This window comes from Acinonyx jubatus, chromosome B2 (assembly GCF_027475565.1).
Source record: "Acinonyx jubatus isolate Ajub_Pintada_27869175 chromosome B2, VMU_Ajub_asm_v1.0, whole genome shotgun sequence".
NCBI lineage: Eukaryota > Metazoa > Chordata > Mammalia > Carnivora > Felidae > Acinonyx > Acinonyx jubatus.
In genome coordinates, this window is record NC_069385.1 from 85,704,084 (window position 1) to 85,727,664 (window position 23,581).

The 23,581-nt window shown below is 35.0% G+C and overlaps 1 protein-coding gene across 41 annotated transcripts in view; it reads right to left on the bottom strand.

Annotated features, from left to right (window-relative positions):
* RIMS1 (regulating synaptic membrane exocytosis 1) overlaps positions 1 to 23,581 on the bottom strand; it is a 486,916-nt gene that overhangs the window by 405,623 nt on the left and 57,712 nt on the right. For all 41 annotated transcript variants that reach the window (XM_027057435.2, XM_027057431.2, XM_053222599.1 and 38 more), the window contains exon 2: positions 2,009 to 2,089. In XM_027057435.2, the coding sequence (XP_026913236.2) occupies positions 2,009 to 2,089 (81 nt within the window). The remainder of the gene's footprint in view (positions 1 to 2,008; positions 2,090 to 23,581) is intronic.

A 23,581-nucleotide genomic window follows, 5' to 3' on the forward strand; every position in this document is an offset into this window, starting at 1 on the left:
TTGATTTTCAGATCCAGTGATAGGTAGTGACTCACAAATTTAAAAACACTCACCTGCAGGCTAAAGCCATCCTTAATCTCCCTGCCCCTCCCCGCTGTTTATTATTGCCTTTTCTTATCAACCTAGATAGGCACACGTGTATATATGGAGAGCTCAAATTACAAACACACTATAGAGAATCAGCAGGATAAGGAATGGATTGCAAACTTTAAATTGTTCAATTTACCTAAAGAGAGGTTCACTATTTTAATTTGAAAAGTTCAGGTAAACAAAGAGGTTGTCAAAATAGAGGATTCAAAGGGACTACAGTTGCTTCTTCTTGGCTACTATACTCAGAAGGACCACCAGGAAAGTTCCACTAGGTGAAACATAAATTAGGATGGACTTCTACAACTCTTAAGTCTATGGAAACTAAAAACAAAGTAAAGAAAATCATCTAAAATCTTGTTGGGAAGTACAACAATTGCTGTTATGTATCTAATAATTCCAATTTAAAACAGACATTAAAATGAGTGGGATCAATTAAAATGGAACCTCAATATGTGGAATATAACATTTTAAAATCAATATTAATTCCCCAAAGAACTTTCCCAGGAATAGCTTGAATTCTAATATAATCCTAATATAAAGTAAAACATTTTGTAATGCCTAGAACATAAGATAGGAAGCAGGGCTCATAAGCTTCCATGAATTCTGAAGGAAAGTTCCATCAGCAGGAAAATGGCTTTAAAGCAGAAACATTTATAGAAAAAAAAAAAAAACATGGCAATATCATTAAGAGTACTTCTTCCAACTTTTTTCAATGTACAATTTCAAAACAAGTCGTGTTTTACTACATTTAAATCCAAATTATTTTTATTCCTTGAAAAGTACTGATTAAATGTAGAAGGTGATATTCAAGCATACTTATTGAGATAAAATCTATAATTGATCTATTGGGCCTCTTGAAATTTATTCACCAAAATTTCCTTTCCTAAAACACCAATATTTTAAATGATTTGTGACTGAATGTAATATATAAACTATAAGCATTTAAATGTTTTATTTAATTTTAGTCTTTGCCAATGTTAATACAAACTTGTCATAGCAACAGAATTAAACAAAAATTTATGTATCTTCTTACTCTTTACAATTTTATCACTTTATTTTGGTTTACTTCAAAGACTTCTCAGCTAAAGAAATCTATAGAAAATCACTCTTAGGACACATTTCTTCAAAGGTATTTGATGAAAACCAATAGTAACCACTTGGCTGTAATGGTTGTTCTGCAGAGTATTGCCACTGCTGAGACATGTTAAGGGAATGTTTAATTTTTCTTACTAAAAGCATAATTCTATTCAGAAGACTGAATATATCCTGTTACTTTGCAGAATTTTAAAGCTATTGACATTTTATCTCATCAAAATCCATGTTCACAACTCAGAATTTACTTATTTGGCTTCCTCTCTACTTCCTGCTTCCCTTTTGTGTTGGTCATATAACTCTTCACTAATATCTACACTTGAGTTCGCAATAATAAAAATGAAACTAGATGGACAATCTGCTCTTTTAGATTGTCCATGCCTTTAAGTAATACGGTGAGGGTGGGTAGTGGACTACCTCCCTTACTTGCAGGATCCTTCCCTATCTGCACCTTGCCTTCCTATGTCCCTAAAAGCCTAGGCTCCAGCTCACACTCCAGCTCACAGCTCCAGCTCATTTAGAATTTGGATTCTAAATCCAAAAGGTACAGAATTTCTGCCACCCTGGAACCCCTAAAAGTGTGTCCCTTTCCTCTAATTAGTTTTATGCTTCCAATATGGCATTAGAAACATCACTTAACAAAGGTACTTAATACAGAGCTCATGTTTCCAGATAATTTTATCTGATTCAATATAGCCTTTTTATTACACATACACGAGTAGTCAGAGTATCTTACTCCCACATGCAATGTGAATTAATAAATCCGTAACCAGTGATCTTTGTAAGAGACGACATTTTCAGTCAATAAAACTAATGCCATACTCACGGTGTAGGTTGGTGGGGCTGGTTTTCAGCATTTCTTGGTGTTTTGCAGGCAGCAGGCTTCGCCATGTCCCTGACAACACACCTGGGGCGCATGATAGACAGCACAACGCACTATTAATTATAAAAAGGGTAGAACACACCTGGAAATTAAACACGGTACTGAAAACACAGTCTAATGGAAAATCTTTGTAAGCCCCTTCTATATTAACCTGGAGGCCCTGGAAAAGCTCTTAGAGTTGGGTATTTTTGACTCAGACTTTCAAGAGCTCAGTTGTACCCAAATAAAATCTGTGCTAGCCTCCTTATTTGATTTTCCTTTTAGCACCAATAAAACGATTGTCAGCAGTTTTCCCCATAGAAGAAATGCTACTGAAAGCTTTGGCTTCACCATGTGATGACATCTGAAAGCTTAAAAATATGAACAGCTGTTGTGTTGATATGTTAAAAGATGCGCAGGATTTTCTGTGGCTTTGGCTATTTTACTAAAAGATATGGACTCCTGTTTCATGCTATTCCTTACCACACAGGTTTTTTCCTTTATCAAAAAGAGATCGAACAGGACTGAAGATATTCTCTATGTTCAAAATCCCCTTCAAGTTAATTAAGAGAAAGACTTAGAAGGAAATGTTCATATATAAAGTATGCGTGTGTGTGTGTGTGTACAATACATAGAGAAAATACCTCCACAATGTGAAAAATATATAAAAGGTCTTTGTGTCTTGAGTCCTCCATTACAGGATACATAAATGCAGAGGACAGACAATATAACAGAGCTCTAAAGGGCAGCAGAAGATGCTCTCACCCTATTAACAGGGCATACTGAGCATTGAAGGGATTCATTGGCAGAAATCCAAAAAACACCCCATCTGAGGCTGTCCTTGGATGGTTCAGATATCCCTTCACCCCAAAAGCTTTAAAAATATTGCTTTTAATAGGGAATGCTTGGTTATAGTGCTGAGACACCACATCTTAGACTTTGCTAGATGGGAAAGCCCCTCAGGACCCAACATTCTCAAACTTGAGTCTCGTTCTTCACAACTTCCTTAAAGGCTTCTGGGAGGTTTGACTACACTACTAATTTTTAAGGCCAGTCATGTTATTCCAGAAGTGGATCGCTGATGAGGCAGTGGCAGATAAACTTTTCCCAGAGCTAAAAGCTGCATGGCAAAATTCTCCACTTCTGAAAGAAATGATACAGGGAAACGTGGACACAACGCACAGAAACGTGCACACACACATACTGCTCATTCCAAACAAGATCAAGTAAGACTTAGAAATCAATATGTAACATGACGAGAAAAGAAAGTGGTACCATTTCAAAGCCTCAGTATACTTCCTTCCTAGGATAAAAGTAAAGAAATGTGGCATTTTTCAAGAACTGATGCTAAACTCTTAATGGACTGGTCAAGAGAGGAGTCAAAAACATCCACAGGAACCACAAAGCCTTCTGTTCTTGTTCTGGTTTCATGGAAGAAAAAAGCCCCTTAGGCATCAGGGTTAAGGGAATATTCAGGAAGGTACTTGTTAGGAAGAAATAATGTCCTGGGATTTCTGAGCTCTGAAATGTTAGTCTAACTTATACAAAGTACAATGCTCAGGAAGTTACATTTCATTGCACTGGAAAATCTTTAGAAATTCTCACTCAAGTAAAAATAGTACATTTAGCATATTTAATCTACATGCACTGGTTTGTTAAAATATTGGAAATATCACCAACTTTGGAAAAAATTTTGAAGAATTATATCTATGAGAAACCATATGCAACCTTCTGTCTTAGTTCATTTCTTTTTTTTCTCTAAAGTTTCAGGTATTAATACAAAATTTTGAAATAAAATAAATTAGCTACTTTAATTACAGTTTTCCTTAGATATGCTTTTAAGTAACTCTTTTTGTAATAAATGTGGACTATCAGCTAGCAGTAAAGATAGGTTTCTAAGCAAAACTTTTTTTTTTAATCTGAGTGAAAGACCACATCTGAGTATGAAAATTCTCAACTAATTTCAAATAACCAGTGGTTTTAGTGTAAAAGCACAATAGCTGACATACTGCTTCTGTCTGTACAACTATATAATCTTTCAAATAAAACTTTATTTGAATTTCTGAACTTTAAATATTAAATACTGAAAACAAATACATCACACTAAAAACATTTAGTATTTACAATGAGATATAATTTTGAATATACTTAATTAATACACTTAAATTAATTTTTTAAAAAGCAGATAAACAACATATTTTTCATACTAACATGTATTCTAACCACAGGACTACAGTGATATAGCTGGCTACTGAATCTGTGTTTTCAGAGGGAAAAACTATTTATTTCAGATTGCTAATTATTCAACCAATCTGATGGGATTCTAAACTATGGTAATATATATTCCTACATTTTTTTTTAATGTTTATTCATTTTTAGAGACAAAGAGACACAGACCTTTAGCGGGGAGGGGCAGAGAGAGAGAGAGAGAGAGAGAGAGAGAGAGACACACACACACACACACACACACAGAATCTAAAGCAGGCTCCAGTCTCTGAGCTGTCAGCACAGAGCCAGATGCGGGGCTTGAATTCACAAACTGTGAGATCATGACCTGAGCCGAAGTTGGACACCCAACCAGCTGAGCCACCCAGGTGCCCATAATATTCCTACATTTTCTAATTTGGCATGTTTTTAGTGAAGTTTTTTTAGATATAAGAAAAAAAAAGATTTTTTAAAAAACCCCTATGCTCAGATACATTCATAAGAAACATAAAAAAAAAATAGGGGTGCCTGGGTGGCTCGGTTGGTTAAGCATCTGACTTTGGCTTAAGTCATGATCTCACAGTTTGTGGGTTCAAGTCCCGCATCGGGCTCTGTGCTGTCAGCTCAGAGCCTGAAGCCTGCTTCAGATTCTTGTCTCCCACCCTCTCTGCTCCTCCCCTGCTCACACTCTGCCTCTCTCTCTCTCAAAAATAAACATTAAAAAAAAAGTACATAAAAAAATATAATACGCTTATAAGATTTTTGGTAGCCTGTGTAGATTAACATTTCTCTTTTTTGGATTAACATTTCTTTAAAATCATAATTGGAATTGTTGTGTCTGGCCTATCACAGTTTGGAGGAGTAAACTGTTAATAATTTTGACGGTTCTAATATGTAGAAACTGTTTGGTACCAGCACGTTCTATTATCTCCTAGGCATTAAACTTATAATAATACAGACCTCCTCATACTTCAAGAAACACAACAAACACAACACTATTTCAATATGTTGTAGCAATTAAGTCTTTTCCTCTACATATGATTTATTCCTTCAGCCAGACATAAGGAGGCCACAAAAGTGCTGACTTCCCAGAATCGTTATGGATCAACAGACTAGGAGTTCAAGGGGTTTGACCTCTTATTCTTTGCAACTGTCTTTAATTCCTCAGAGATTTATCAGACATGGATTCTACAGTCTTCAAACTGCAAGTGAGCATTCCTTCATCATCAAGCATTACTGCAGATTTATGCAAATGAGACATTCTGCAACCACCTCAGGGGACCGCTTCTCCTGACTCCGCCCTCAGCGCTGCTGGGTTTTATGAATGACTGCAATCAATGCAATGAATGTCTGCCAACTGCCCACTCAACCACGTCTACTCTTCCTGCACATACACACGGGGAGAAACTCAAACTGCCACAAACCTGTCGATGAGGTTATGGTAAGACTTTCATCTTTCTAAGCAGGAACTAAATGTGCTTCCAGATACTCAGAGTATGTGAGTTAAAAATCTTAAATGCCTTCAAAAAACATAATTTACATAATTACTTTCTCTATTTTGAGTTTCAGTGTTGGTTCCTGTAATCACTACTCACCCCCCTTCACCCACCTGCAACACATACACACACACACACACAAACACACACACACACACACACAAAACACTATTTTATGAAACTTTATTTCAACTTGAATGTCATCTAAATTGTTTTATCTTTCATGGCTAATGTCAGGAAACTAGTTACTGTGCACTAAGCTGTCAAATAGATATGGCATGTTTACATTTCTGTTCTCAATTTCTTGTTTTTTGAATTTTACTGAGATTTCTCCAATCATCAGTGGAGATTAGTACAAAGTGTCTGGGGAAAAAGTGTATTTGTGCTTACTCCCCAAGTGTTTTTGTACTAGTCTGCATTTGTCATAAGAAATCTTAGAGCCAGTTAAAATAACATAAGATTGAGAAAATGAATTTTTTTAATACATAATCTCCTGATTTGCAGATCACTAATTAAAATATATATAGAAACAAGGATTCTCCAGCAGCCATCTCCATCTAGGCTGATTGCAAATACATTTCTCTAGCAATTTAAGCCAAAAACTTTAGACTTTACTCCTCTTTTCTCTTAACACTTTGTGTCCAATCTATCAGATTGGTTCTATTTTCAATTTCTATCCAGAGTCTGACCATTTTTTATCTCCTCCATTATTGCTACCCTGTCTTGAGACCTTATCACCATTTACTTGCATTCCCACAAGACTTTTAACTGATTGCCCAGCATTTACCCTTGCCCTTATCCTATAGTCTATTCTTAACACAATAGCCAGAGTGACTCTTTTTTAAAGATAAATCAGATCATGACTGCTGTGCTCAAAAATTCTGCAGTGGTTCCCCAGTTTACTCACAATAAATTGCCAGAGTCCTCAGAATATAATGTGGCCTCCTATAACTCTCAGAGTTCATCTCCTACTGCTTCCTTCCTCCGTCCTTGCTCATTCCACTCCAACCATACTGGCTGGTTTTCCTCAGACACACCAGACATGATCTTATTTTGGGTCCCTTTCAACCAACCAAACTTTCCTTCCATCTGGAATGTTATTTCCTGATATTGGTAGACTAACCTCCTTACCTTTTTCAAGACTTTGCTCAAATGTCAGTTTTTGATGGTTCCTATTCTGATTATTTTACGTACCACTATAATCTGCTTTCCCACAGCCACCACACTCATATACGTCCAATGCCCTTTACTTGCTCTACTACTTACTAAAATTTACTGCCTCCCACTGCTAAAATATGAACTGCTCAAGAGGAGGCATCCTGGTCTCTTTGGTTCCTTGACATTTGCCAAGAACCTAGAATAGTGTCTGATGTAATAGTCACTCAATACATAATTGTTACATGAATGAATAACATAAAAAGGACAAAAGCTGTGGGTTTCAAACTTGACTAATTTTAAGACTCTAAAATATAGTGATTTAGGATAGATTCTAGGTAACACTTTTTTGCAAGATTACAGCAATTCTATAAAATATTTACAGAATATAAATTGATTTATGGCCAATAGGTTTTGTGACTTGAATAACTTCACTAAATGTGTTTTCATACAGTTTGACTAAGTTTCATTCTCTTTCTGAACAAGAAAATAGGTATTTCTCACCATATAACTTACTTAGTGGAAAAGACTCTTTAATGTCAAGCCATTGCTCAAACCAGGAAGATACCATTTAACATCTAGTGTACTGATATTTTACCAAATAAAATATTTGTATATGAGGCAATTTTTTAATAGTAAAGAGAGAAAATTAATCTCTTTTTCTTCTGATTTTTCTAAACAGGGTGGGAAAATAACAAGTACTTGTGCTCATTTAACACCAATTATGTACCAAATCCAAATAGCATATCTTATTCAATCTTCAAGATATCTACCCCCAAAAAGAGATTTGATTGTCCCATTTGACAGATGAAGAAGAAACTGTACATCCAAGAGATTAAATTATTTTTCAATAGGATGGCAAATATTGATATTTTAAGAAGCCAAGATTTTTATCAAGGTCTATTTGGTATCAAAGTTGATGTCCTTTCCATCATTGCAAGCAGCCTCCTGACATTAACACAGGCAGTCAGTTTGGTTAAATTAGAAATGTAGAGTGACCTTAAGACCAATGGCAACACTATGGAATGTGAACAGCAAGACAGGCCATCTGGCATATATTACGAGTTTATAAAGGAAAAAGAATCAAGAAAGCTAAAAAGATTTTTTAAATTCATTTTCAAAAGAAACATAATACAATTGATAAAAATCTCTTCAAATATATTTTTCAAAGGAGGCCTTCCACAGTGATCTCATTTCCACTCACAAATACTAAAAGAGAAAAAGCTGAAAAATATTACTTTAAAAAGTGAGTTTTTAAAAATTGCATATTCATGTCAACTTAACCATGAACAAATGAGTATGATGACTGTTACCCATAAGATGAAGACGAAACAGTAAAACTTCTACACCAGAAGGAGAGAGTGAATGTTGGTATTTTTCTTGAAAATCCAGATGTACTAATCACAAATCATCAGGGCCTGTTATACCTCTGATGTGCATTCAGGGAATCCTCAGAAGCTACATTGGAGTAATTTTTATTTTTAAAAAAGACAGGAGGACAGAAGAAGCAGGTTCCTAATGAAAAGGGAAACCAGCTGGACATTTTTCACAATGACTGATGAGGGTTGCTGAACCTTTCCTGAAAAGGCCAGGAAGTTATTCACAAAACCAGACAAAAAAGTATAGAATTCTAAAATCAAGGTGATAACAAGATAAAGATTCACTACAGAGATTAATGGGTGATTCCAAATTTTAGGCAAACAGATTTTTCAAAGACTGATAAAAAAGAAAATGATAGGTAAAAAAACGAAGTCCAGGTCTTCTGAATTATTTAAACCTGTTTATTAGTCCTTATGTCTGTAAAGGCTAATTTTGTTTCCTAATATTGTTTCCAACAGTTTGGCAATATGACCAATTAACCCCCTTTTATCCATTCTACTATTTTTTGTTAACATAATTATTTTCTTTTTTTCATTCACCAATTGTTGAAATATTATACATATCTATGAATTTATATCTGTTCTCATCCCCCCCACACTGTCCCATTTACACTCTTCTACTTATTAACCTGTGTACATTCTCCAAAAGCCACCTGCTGCCTGAAAAACAAAATGACTTAAAAAAATTTTTTTTTACGTTTATTTATTTTTGAGACAGAGAGAGACACAGCATGAACGGGGCAGGGTCAGAGAGAAGGAGACACAGAATCTGAAACAGGCTCCAGGCTCTGAGCTGTCAGCACAGAGCCCGACACGGGGCTCGAACTCACGGACCGCGAGATCATGACCTGAGTCGAAGTCGGCCGCCTAACCAACTGAGCCACCCAGGTGCCCCCAAAATGACTTTAAAAGAAAAATCAAAAGTACCAGAAATTTTCCTGCCACTAAACCTGAAAGAGAGAACTTCATTCATTCCCCAGAGGAGGGGAAATCCATCTAATAAGAAGTAAGGAATTTCCATAAGTAGGAAGCAATTAACATGGTCAATGCAGCAGAGGCATCAAAGAGGAGTCCTGAAATCATGTTTTGAACTCTCCAGGAGTAAAAAGAGATGGGGCACAAGTGGAATTATGATGGGTCGATAGGACAAGGGGTGATGTGAAAGTGCAGAGAGAGAATGTAGATAATTAGTGCAAATGGAGACAAAAGCTGACTTGAAAAAAGAGGAGTAATGAAGGGAAAGATGTTTTTTTCATACTCAGAGGCAAAATTCTAGGCAAGGGAATTGGCCTAGGGAAAAGGAAGTAGTTAAAGGTACAGGCAGGGAGGAGGGTGAGGAGAGGAAGGAAGGAGAGAAGAAAAGAGACAGGAAGGACAGGAGAAAGGAGAGAATTTAGTGAGAAAGCAAAGTTGCTGGGGAGAGGGAGAGGGATGGCATAGAACAAACAGGTAGGGGATTTGTTCCCAAAATGTCACCTTTCATTTGAACATAACTGCCATCTCCATTTTCTGCAGAAAAGATTCCTGAAGGATAATGCTCCATCAGATTGATTTTACAAAGGTCTTGGAGAGGGGAAAATCATCTCTTCACCTCTTTTCTTATTCGAATTCAGCTTATTAGAGGCAGAAAGTTCTGCTTAAAGCTTCCCCACTCCTTCCGGTGCCTGGAGTAAGGAGGAATGTTTGAGGGAGGAGCTCTTTCCTCTCAACCATCATCCACCAAGAGTTTGTTTTCAGTAGGGAGGAGGATCACCGTGTCTTAAAAGCAAGAGTAAGTGGGCAGTTTCTTCTTTTGCCTGTTGAGTATAGGCATAAAGGGACCTCTTTTTGCTTCTCCTTGAGCATCCAGCTTTCCTCAGTAAGCACCCAGAGCAGACCTAGGTGGGGCAGTCTGCGATGTTGCTAACTCTACCTCTCTTTCTCTGTTCAAGCTATTTAGGTAAACACATCTGAAGCCTGTTCAGAGGACTTAGTCTTTTAGATTTAGAGTGAGTTTTAAGGAAACAAAAATGAAACAATGACAACAGCAACAAAAACTCACCTGGGACTGACAACCCACAGCAAATAAGAACAACATCACAAAAACTTAAATAATATCTAATTTTCTCAAGTGATGGAAAGAACATAGTTTGGATCAGTAAAGTCAGCCTGTTATGTTCTTCTGGCACTTGTGACAGTGCTTCCGTGTGGAACACATGGCTGTGGGCTCCAGTTTCACAAACAAAAGTCCCACCTATTTCTTTTCTATGAAAGAAAGCATATAGGTCTAAAAGCGAATGAGAATGATAGCATTGGGGGTATAATCGTGGACCTAAAAAAAGCTATCCTAAAGAGGAAACTGTTGTCAGCTTTTAGTTCAATTTCATTAATGAATAGTTCCTAATACCGCTCACAGCTAACTTACATGTGTCTGACAGCCTGATGGAGAACCACTAGTCTGAACTTGCTGGCTCTGTCCCAAGCCTGGTTGAGTATGGTCTCTCCCATCTTTAACAATCACTGACTTGAATGGGATGAGAGAGACTGTTCAGTCAGCAATAACATCAAGTTAAACAAGAATAGTAGCACTCTCAAAGAGAAAATGTAACTAAAAATTGTCCTGATTAATTTAAAAAAAGCAACTCAGCAAAACAAGATGAATTTCAATAAATGTAAACATTCTTAGATATGAAAACTACACAATGACAAAACAGAGAAATAACAGTGAATAGTATCAGCTAAAATTTCTGAGTGCCTACAGTGGGCTAGGAGCTGTGCTAAGAATTCCATATGTTATTAGTCATGGCACCTGATCATATGTCAATATTGCATTTGGCATGACCCAAGTTACACATTTATTTGTGAAATACCACAATTTCTTTTCAGGAGGCTCAATTCATCATAAAAAATCTATCTTATCAATGAATTATTTGGTTTTGAGCAAATAAATGACCTCATTGTCATTCAAGTTTTAGCAAGAGGCATACAATAGTGATTATTTCAAGTTTCAACCCTTCACACACATCTCCATGCCATATTTCAGTGCTGTAGAAGAATAACAGATAGTTGTCAGGTAATGGTTATCTACAGTCTAAATATCCAGAGTAAAGAATGAATTTGGAAAAAAAGAAGAGGAAGAGGAAGAGGAAGAGGGAGAGGAAGGAGAAGAAGAAGAAGAAGAAGAAGAAGAAGAAGAAGAAGAAGAAGAAGAAGAAGAAGAAGAAGAAGAATACAATTTCGTAGTTGAGAGAGCTAAATGGTATTTGTAAAGATTATTGCCAGAGCTTTCTTACAACTCACAATTTTTTTTTTTGCTCTTTATTTGTAACACAAACCATAGCTCTTTGAATAATGATTTTAGGGTAGTTCTATGTATCTAAGTATGCCTTTTTTCCACAAGCATTCATTCTCCTTCCTCATCGGGGAGCCAGATAGTTAAGTAAATATCTACTAAGAGGTCCATAATGGTTCCTTGGTGGTATTTAAGTGGATTTTAAATAGATAAAATAAAATGGGAAAATGAAACTTGGAAAAGGATTAATGAAATATTTCAGGCATTGCTTTCAATTAATTGTAACATTTTCTCAACTGATTCACCTGCCTAGAAAGTTAGAAAGTGGAGCCAGATAGGAAGATATGTTGTATGTGGGCTATTACTTATGAATAAATATTAAAGTACTATATTAAAATATATATAGCATTCATTTTTTGTTGTAAATTGTATTTCTTTATTCTGTCAGGAAAACACAATACTGATGAAAGGTATGATATTTGGAAAGATAATCCAGTGAATATGATTTCTTACTCCTTATTGACAAGGATAAACATTCTCTAAACCCTCTGCTCTCTGTCTTGACTTTCTAGGACTGCCATTCTTGTGGCTTCAAATGGGCGATGGTTTGTGAATTGCCATTTCCAGACTTTACCTCCCATTATCTATCAGATCTTAAATCTGTATCTACTTAAATACCTTTCTAAAAACCAAGTTTAAACAGACTAAAATTCCAAACTCAATATTCCTCCTCCTGTCAAACTTAAACAACTCCCAAATTCTATGTAGGAATTAATCAAACCTTCCTATTACTGATGTTCATGATCTTGATGCCATTATCATTATCACTTTCCTTAATGGACAATAAACCATTAAGTCCTCTATTCCTTTGAAGAATCTCTTGAAATTTCCCTTTCTTATTTTTGTATACTACTTCCAGATTCGTTTTCTCTCTTGAATGAACTGCTTGAGTAGTCTTCCTCAAGTTCCATTTTGCTCCTACTCACAGATTCTGCAAAAGGGCTCTCATTCCCCACCCTATCAAATACATATATAGCTACCCAGTTCCAGGCTATTTCTTCAACAAATTCCCCCATTCACTAATCTTTTCCTCTTAATTTCTAACATAGCCCATTTCCCAAGTCAGGTATATCTATCTCAAATTTTTAGAACATAATTTTATCATTTTAATCTCCATTCCATATGCCATTTTTTTTTCACTCAAAATTATCTGCCTTCTTTCCCTCTCCATTAATTTTTAGTTCTTTCAAAATTCAACTGAAATGTACTAAACTCCAGGAAGCCTTTCAGGCTAAGAACTCTCATTAATCCTTCACCAGTAACTTATAAAAAGTGGGTCCTTATATAGGCAAGAGAAACTTTGTTTAATAGCTGCAGCTCAACTACTGGGAGGAAGTTCAAGAAATGTCTGCTTTAGAAATAGGACATGAAATGGAGGTATGTCCCAAAGCCCCAGTTGGAAAGCCCTGATGATTATGACATCTCTGGGATAAATGAACAAGTACTTATAGGAAATGTGTTCTATGCCATACACCATGCCAAGTGCTATGATCTCAACCTGAAATCAAGTCGGTCTGGTCATCAGTGATAATGGTAATAATAAGTGACATTTTTGAGCATTACATGAACTCTTTTAAGCTCTTTATATGTATTAACTCATATGATACTCACAACAACTCCATGTGGTAGGCAGAGAAGGTAACTACTTGACATGGCATTTACAAAGCCCTGTGTAAGTTGCAACAGTATTCTGTTCCACAAGCTGAATTCTATTTGAACATAAATTCATTTCCTTGAAATTGCTCAAATTATTCCTTTTGTAATATAACAAATACCTTCAAATATAAGTAAAAAGTGTAGAAATATAGATTAATAATGCAAGTAAGGATGACATTTACCTACAAATATTAAATATAAATGTTTTTATTTTGAAGAATAAAGCTCTAGTCTGTTATCAGCTATGTGTGAAAGAATGAAAGTGGACTACTTTCTAACACTATACACAAAAATAAATTCAAAATGGATTACAAACCTAAATGTGAGACATGAAACCATAAAAATCCTGGAAGAAAACAGGCAGCAATTGCTCTGATATCAGCTATAGTGTTTTTCTAGATATATCTCCTAAGGCAAGGCAACAAAAGCAAAAAGACAACATACTGAATGGTAGCAGATATTTCTAAATAACATAGCTGATAATATGTTAATACACAAAACATTTAAATAATGTATACAACTTACCACCAAAAAACCCCTAAACAATCCAATTAAAAAGGGGCAGAGGATATGAGTATATATTTTTCCAAAAAAGACATACAGACACATGCATGAAAAGATGCTCAACATCACTAATCATCAGGGAAATGCAAATTAAAACCCATAGTGTGATATCAACTCATGCCTGTTATAATGGCTAAAATCAAGAAGACAAGAAACAACAGGTGTTTGCAAGTATGTCAAGAAAAAGAAACCCTTGCACACTGTTGGTGGGAATGTAAATTGGTATGACCACTGTGGAAAGCAGTATGGAGGTTCCTCAAAAAAATTAAAAATAAAAAATACCATATGATCCAATAATCCCCTATTGGCTATTTACCCAGGGAAAATGAAAACACTAACTTAAAAAGACATATGCATCCTATGGTTATTGTAGCACTGTTTACAATAGCCAAGACATGGAAGCAACATAAGAGTCTATCAATAGATGAGTGGATAATGAAAATATGGTGTGTGTGTGTGTGTGTGTGTGCATAGTGGTATATATACACACACATAGAATATTACACAGCCATAAAAGTGATGAGATTGTGCCATTTGAGACAACATGGATGAACCTAGAGGGTATTATGTTAAGTGAAATAAGTCAGACTGAGAAAGACAAATACCATATGTTTCCACTAATAAACAGAATCTAAGAAAATGAATAAACAAACAAAAAGCAGAATCAGAACTATAAATACAAAGAACAAACCAATAGTTGCCAGAGGGGAGGGCAGTTGAGTGTTGGGCAAAATGGATGAGGGAAGAAGGAAATACAGGCCTCCAGTTATGGAATGAGTAAGTCATGGGAATAAAAAGCATAAGGAATACAGTCACTGATATTGTAATAGGAATGCAATGGGACAGATGGTAGCTATATTTGTGGTGAACATCACTTAATGTATAAACTTGTCAAATCTCTAAGTTGTACACCTGAAACTAATCTAACACTGTGTGCCAAACCTGCTCAAATAAAAAAAAAATTAAAAACAAAACAAAACAAAACTCAAACTCTATTATACTTTTAATGTATATGTATTCTATAATGTCACTTTGTGTTCTCAAAGGTCATAGAATAATTTTAATTACATTATCATATATAACTAATGTTCAATGTTCACCTTGCTCTTCAGCATCATTTCCACAGTTTCAGCTAGTCACTCCTAGGGTTCACTTGATATATACCTCTTATTTACAGATCCATGAATATTAAAAAAAATAGAGATTTTCAAACTCTAAGACTGAAATTTGTCATCCCTTCTATCCAAGTCCCCAACTTCTATAGTATTCATGTTTCTGCTGTAGGAAACCTAAAGTCACAGAGAATTCACTAGTCTTGTGATAGCTAATTCTGTTCAAGGTTTCTGACTGCTGGACATTTTTAAATGTCTACTGATATCTACCTTAATGTAACTTCCACACATCAGTCCTATCTCAGCCCTTAAAAAGCTATATAGAACAAATTTGCTGCCTTTTACAGAGACAATCTCCCCATATATTTGAATTCAGTGATCTTGTGTTCCCTTTACCTTCCACTTCACTTCTCTTTCTCATTAGCCCCTCAGTCATTTCTCATTAGGCATGTATTCTGTAGTTGCTGCACTTCTTTTGGTTAACAACTCTCTTAAAAGTCAACTCCATCTGTTGTGCAGTATTTTCACTCTAGGTCCACAGGAAGGAATACAAACTCTAATGGCCTCTCTAGTAGCCAGGTCATATAAAAAGGCCAACTGACAGAAGTGATATTCAAGGGAAATCATCTATGAGTGGCTTCCAAACATGGTCATGTATTAGAATTATCTAAAAGAAGTTTTTAAAGGGACAAAGTTCTTCGGTGCTGGCCCAGACTTACAGAGCTGCAGTTTGGGTCCAGGCATTTTCAAATGATTAATTTCCCTGGGTGGTTCTAATATGTCCAGATAGGTGTTTGGGAAGTGAAGTAATGATGAAGAATGAGCCATTCATTCATTCCACAGGACAGTCTGAGTCCTTTCCTTCGAGGAAGCTAAATAAACCACAAGAAGTCCCAATAACTTGGACCACATTATCATAGTCCCTCGTAAAACAGCTCTTCCTTACTGCATTTTAATGTTATGCCTTCAGCTTTTACGACCGGTTGATACAAGAAACAGCTGTATGAAGTCGGTATCTGCCTTTACTAGAAATTACTGGTGAAGTCACTGTCTATTACATCATCTTGAGTCCTTTCTATAAAACTCCACATCCATCCCGCAATTTTTGTTTTCAAAATTTAGCACCAAGGAAAATGTCATTCTTTGTTTGTTCCAAACACCTACCACGATTTCTTTTTGTCAAGGTTCCAAGGAAGTTCAGAGAAAAACTTAAAGCTTGTCATAACAATGCTGTTGATATGGTAAGTATGTTTACAATATCACCTCTTTCTTGGTTATAAGTTTAAATTTCTATTTTACTAATGTTTTATGTTGAAATCCTTTTGAGAAAAGCAAAGCATAATCATAGAAAGAAAAAGGTTAAAGACTTAACCTTAAAGTCTTAAAAGACTTATAAGAAAAAATTAAAAGACTCAATTTTTCTTAAGTTTAAAGAAGCTAATATGCTTTACAGAGTATACCCTGGCATATATGTGTATATACACACACTTACATATATATACTTATATATGTGTGTGTGTGTGTGTGTGTGTGTGTGTGTATATTCACATTTCAGTAGAATATATTTTCAATTGGCTACTGCTTATTCTAAAAGCATTAGTACTTTTTCTGAACATAGGCAACTACCTCACATTATGGTACACTGAATAAATATATCACACAACTCTTAGAAAGTTCATCTGCCAAGTGACAAACAGTTTAAGGGTACATATTTTATCCATTCCCATATATTAATTTCACAGAGAGATGACCCACACGAGGTACTTAATAAATTATTTCATGACTAAGCATCCAATATAAACTCATTAAAGGCATAGATTTTGACTTAAACTAATAATTCTTAGTGGAAAAAAGCCTAGAGTTTTTGATTGTTGATTGGTTGGCTTTTTGCGCTGGTAACAATGAATATATTTATGTAAATTTTAAGAGAAATAACCAAAAAGGCATAGAAATCCTAATGTACTTCTCTGAAATCCCCAAGTTAGATGTATGAGGAATCAAAACGTAATCACTGCAGTAGATAGGCTATAACTGTCACCCTCAGAGTAAAGAGGAAATACAATAAAGTCAATATATTCATTGTTCATAAACACATTTTACGTATTTCTTTTTCTAGGGAATAACTGTACAGTTATTTTGCCTACAGAGAAATTACAAGAGGTAATGAGACATTTTCTCTAAAACCACAGTTACCTTATTAAAATTTTTTCTATTTTTTCTCTTATGTATGAAATTAAGTAGTAAATCAACTAAAAAGATGTGACATTGACAAGACTGTCTTAGTCTATTCAAATTACCCATAATTTTATTGCTGTTTAACTGAAAATGACCTCATTACTTTGAAAATAATATTTTAGGTTTTGACACTGCACAGTTAAAACTTATTTATCCTTCACCAATGATAAAAATTTAAATATTTTGCTTCATCAAAAGAGAAAAATATTCCCCCAAAGGACACTATTAAAATCATAAATATGCAGGTCACATTGATACATTGATAGAAAATATTTACATTATATATCTTATACATGCAATACATATATGTACATATACAGGGTTTAAATCCAGAATATATAAAGAATTCTTATAAATCAATGAAAAAGCAACCTATCCTATGAACCAAAGATCTATTTGTAGGTATTTACTCAGGAAAAGTGAAAACTTATGTCTACAAAATGACTTTTACAAGAATATTCACAGTAGCCTTATTTGTAATCTAAACTGGAAACAACCCATGTGTTTGAAAAGAACATTCATACAACAGAATGTACTCCTGATGTGTGCAACAGTGCGAGTGAATGAATGAATCTCAAAAATATTTTGTTGGGCAAAGAAATCAGACATAGAGTTCTTATTGCATGATTCAATTTTTATAAAGTTCAAAAAGAGGTAAAAGTAATTAATCAATGGTGACAAAACTCAGAAAGTAGTTGCCTCTGGGTGGGGTGGGAGTGGGGGGATAATGGGAATGTTTATGTTTTATACCTTGTTTTAAGTTGTGGTGACATGGGTATATACAATTGTCAGTATTCATCAGGCTGAACACTTCAGATTTATACATTGTATTGTATGTAAATTGTATCTTAATAAAAAGTAAAAAATAAATAGGAAAAATAACTGATAGTTCAAAGAAAGAAGGCACAAGTCTCATACTTTAAGAATATGTCATCTTTCATTCAAGTAGAATATAATTTAATGTGCTTTGAAAAACAATAATTCCAATAAACCACTATGGAAGTCAAACAATTAATACATCTTTTCAGGGTAAACAATTTATTCCTTTATACCTTGTCAGAATCAAAAGGATAAATATAAACACCATTAAAGCTAAGAAATTTGTTTTTGTAGGAATATTTTTCATCAAGTTGAATGATTACATATACATATAGAACTTAAAGGAGCTTGTAAAATAGAGTTCAGGAAAAGGACAAACCATAGTGCCATATGTTTAAAACATTACCTGTCATAAATTATAGGTAGATTATTTAAAAGGTAAATTTGCTTCCACTATTTCACACAAAATATTACTTAAGAACAGTACCAGCATTTATGGCTGGAAAAAATCCTACAACTGGTATTTTGAAAGACTGTCTACATTTTATGTAGAACTGAAAATATAACTTATGCCATATGCCTTACGACATTTATTTTCTAAGAAATTCTGAGCATTAGTTGCAATTTCTAAGAGATAAATCCTACATCAAAAAACTTTAAAAGTTACTTTTATTAGAAAATACTGAAAAATGCAGAAAGTCATGAAAATCACATCAATTCTTATTTTTTAAAAAATACATAATTAAGTGAAAGTCAGCCATCGCAATATCCCAAAATGTCTATATCTTCTATAGGCATAAACAGTTTAAGACACTAAAGGCAATGTTGTAAAAAGTGTAGTGCTGTGACTTCACTCTATTTGGTTGAGGAGAAGCATGAATATAGTTTCAAAGCTGCAATTCTATATCTTTATTAGAGCTACTGCAACCCAATGATCTCAATAGAAGAGCAGGTGCAGCTACTTTGGCTTTCTTCCTCATTGAAAACTCAGCCCTAAAAGGTTTGAGAATCCGGAATAGTCAGCTTGAAGTCACTAAACTATTTCAATGTACCTTTATTCTAGGAAGTAAGTATGGTTTTATATTTAGGGAAAAAAACTGACTTTGAAAGGAAAAAGAATAGTAGTAATGGAAGGGTATGAAATAATGGAAAAATAATGAGAAATAAGTCAGAATGTTAACATGCTTTCATACACAATTTTACATCAGTGGATCCACTTCTCTGCCCTTAAAGTTCTTTTCTGCTCTGCAGTTGATTAAATTATTGTTCAAAAACATTCATTCCCTCACTCCTATACCAGTTCTCCATTTCTTTTTACTGGTTTGAGCTATGCCACTTGCTTTAGCATCATGGTAACCAAAGTGTATTTCCTGCCTCTGCTTTTGGGCTTTGCCCTGTGACTTGCTTTGGCAATAGGATGTTAGCAGACTGAGATGTAACAAGGAAGGCCTTGAAATGTTATGCATTTGCACATTAGGGCTTGCTCTCTTGTATTACCATTACCATGAGACAAGCCTGAGACATATGAAACAAATCTGGACCCAACCAGTAGCTGAAGTCAACCTCTTGTGAAGCCCAACCTAGGTCACATCCACGCAGCCAACCTGAAGAAACAATAAACTCAGCTGACATTAGCTGGGACACTTCAGCTGTTTCAGAGATATCTGAGAGATACATGCTGATGCATTGAGATTTTTATGACTAATTTCTCCACTCACCTCCAGAATGACTGCTAGGCCCCACGGGAGATATTTATGTATACATTTTCAAGAAAAACTTCTTTTCCCACTGTGGCAGGTCCAACCTCTGCCTAGCATGTTTTCATGATACCCAAATTCCAGGTGTCCAGGTCTTTTCTACCAGGCACTTATCCTAGGCCTATTCTCTAAGGATAGGACCCCATCTTCCCCCATCAACTACTTATACACTATGATTTTCCAAGGTCCTCAAAATTTCCAGATTTGAGCTGAAGCTAATCCATAATAGTATTAATGAGAACAATGAAAATCTCTGTGAAGGCCAGCACTTGGTTCATTTTATGCACTGATGTACCTCTAGTTCCTAGAAAATTATCTGGCACATAATAGGTACTCAATATACATTTACTGTATATATGAATAAATGTGTTGGAAATTAGATAAATGTGTTAGAAATAGATAATGGCTATATTGTGTAGGAACCTTTAGTATATTCACTCAAAGGACAGAGTAATTGGAGAATTTTGGAAGACAATGGAGAAGAAACTGGTAGCATCACAACACTTTTCCTGGAATTTTATAAATCATCCCATGTAGATTTCCAACCAACGCCACATAATAGTATATAACATCATACGTTATCATTACTCAGTGTAAGTCAGGGTCAGGAAATGATGGAGCTTCCATGTGACCACCAATCTGGACTTCATCTGATCTTACCCCACAAAACCTGAATGAAAAAAACATAGCAACTACACATTCAAATCCAATTGTCCATTTTTTACCTTATGGGGAAGCAAGAGTATTGTCTTAGAATTATGGTATGGTAGAGCAGCAGGACAAGGATCAGAGCTGAGTTTGAGGCTTGGTTTGACACTTACTGCCTAGAGAATGTTAGGTAAACAACCTTCTACTTCTCATTACGGTGGAACACAGTGAGCATAATAACATACTTCTGGTCCTTATCTGAGAGAGTTCCTAGCAGTAACAAATGAAGTAATGTGTATACACTGCATTGAAGACACTCAAGCATTATCAAATTGTACAGTATTGTTTGAATAATATATTCTTTTACCTCACTTTTAATATCACATTGGAAATAGAGGCATTCCAAAATTATTTGTTGTAAGAATGCTGTTGAATATCATCATCATTACCAACATGGTAATGTGGTCAGTGACAGGTGGCTCTGAGGGCAAGGACACAAACAAATAACCTTCTGCCAATAGGGGATATATATATAACAGAAGAGCCACATGTAAGCTGAATTATGACTGAAGTAGGAAAAACGTCACCATTTACCATGTTATCAATCCACTAAAAGAATCCATCTAAACAGTCCATCACAAATCAGGATAAGGAGCAAAAAATACACAAACAGTGCCCTAATCTTCATATATGCTTATTTTGTTTTCTCATGTCTTCCAATCTTACCACAGTCAACTAATCAACAGTGTATTTGATTTTTTCATGCTGATTTTAAGAAAAAAATCAAATGTCAAGTTTCTTCATTTTACATATTATCTAGACTTCCGAGTTTCTTTGTAAAGGCAGTCCAATAAAATATGTAAACATGAAAAACAAGCATGCTTTAGGCATTCCTTACTTTTGAGTTTTATTTCTCTTTTTTTCCTTTTTTTTAAGAGGAAGTTTGTGTTATTTCATCACTTTGGATAAAAATGCATCAGACGATAGCACTTAAAAAAACTGGCTTTAAAGGCAGAAGCTGTCTTAGTAGGAAAGACATGTTTTTGGAGGAAAGCTTAGATAGCAAGTTTTTTTTAAAATAAATCTTGAAACTCTTGGACAAATCATAGTTCTCAAACATTCATATGCAAATTATGGAAGGGGCTTCTGAAATTATTCTAATAAACTTGCAACTGCAGTTTTCCTCAGTTGTTTTTTCATTCACATTTTGACATACTATCACCAAAATTTTTCATTCACATTGTGACTTCACTATCACCAAAACCTAACAATAGACTCAAAAGTCCAAGTGTCCACTGTCAGGAGGCTAAACATTCAAAATCCAAGTTACTGGTTTCTCATTTCTAGGATGATTTTCTGGATTACAAATTCTTGACTAGTCTCCGATGTTCTTCCTACCTAGAGGTTTCCACCATAACCACTTCTTTGAGTTTTTTTCTTATATTAAGATACAATGTATATATAATAAAATTCACTCATTTAAAATGTACACCGGAGGAGAGGTGGATGGGGGGAATGGGTGAAATAGGTGAAGGGGATTAAGAATACACTTATCTTGATTAACACTATGTAATATAATTACTGAATCACTATATTGTACCCCTGAAATTAATACAACACTGTATGTTAACTATACTAGAATAAAAATAATATTAAAATTAAAAAAAGTAAAATTATGCATATGTGGCTTATACACTGTTGCATTTAAATAATACATTTCACAATAAAACATCTTAAAAAGAAAAAAAATATACACTTGCACGTGCTTTGACAAATGTATACAGGCTTGTAACCATCGCCACAGTAAAAATATAGAACATTTCTATCACCCAAAAATGTTCCCTCATCTCCTATGGTCAATCTCTCTCCCTCTTCCCCTCTTTCCCTATCCTACCCAATGACAATCACTGATTTTTTTTTAATCTCTATAATTTTGCCTTTCCTAGAGTGTTAAATACATGGAATCATCCAATATACAGTGTCTGATTTCTTTCACTTATTTAGGAAATTTCACTTATGAAATTCAGTTGTGTTGTTTCATGTATTAGTACTAGGATCTTTTTTTTTTTTTTTTATAGCTGAGTAGTACTCCATCTTATGGATGTTATCACACTTTGTTTATTCACTCACCAGTTGATCATTTTATTGTGTCCGGTTTTTGCCTACATGAATAAAACTGCTAGACCATAGAGGACAGATCTTTGTGTGTTTTTGTTTGTTTTTAAGTTTATTTATTTTGAGGCGGGGAGGGCAGAGAAAGAGGAAGAGAGGGAATACTAAGCAGGCTCCACATTGTCAGAGCAGAGCCCAAAAACTCAAGAACTGTGAGATCATGCATGACCTGAGCCGAAATCAAGAGTCAGATGCTTAACCAACTGAGCCAACCAGGCATCCCTAGAGGACAAGTCTTTGTAAAGGTATATTTCTTCATTTCTCCTGGGTAAATACCTAGGAGTGGCACTGTTGGGTTATATGGCAAGTGTATATTAGTTTTATAAGAAATTGCCAAACTGTTCCCCAAAGTGGCTACATCATTTTACATTCCTGTTAGCAACAGGGGAGAGTTCCGATTACTCCTTAACTGATGGATGGAAACATTATAATTGATCGTTGTATATATACCACATTACGACTTGACAATTCATAGCCATTGGAGTTAGGTTAATTTAACATTATGGAGATTATGAGTTGGCCAATCTCATTTCATTCCTCCTGTATTTCTACAAGGAGAGTGTACTTAATATCTTCATTTTTTACATGAGAACAGTGGAAGCTGAGAGTGGCTAATTTTCCCAAAACACAAGTGACAAATTTGGAACATTATATGAAGTAGTCTGATTCCAAAGCTCACTACAGTATATAGGAAACAACCAGTGGTTGCCTCCAAAAATATACTTAATGATACATGTAGAACATATAGCATAGAGTTGTTCTCTCTCATTGTTTTTCTCTCCTCATCTTTGGAGAAAGAAGGAAGCTTTAAAAGGCTTTTCTTGTTAACACTTTATCCCCAGACCCAGGGATCTAGGAGTTGACATTCCCAAGTAAGCTTACATCCTAATATAGGATACTGAGATCAAAGTGGCCCATTCTTCCATTCTTGTTCCATACGTACCCTGAATCCGCATTAAGATACTGCACATGTATCTTAAAATCTATCTATAAGCACTTAGATGGACA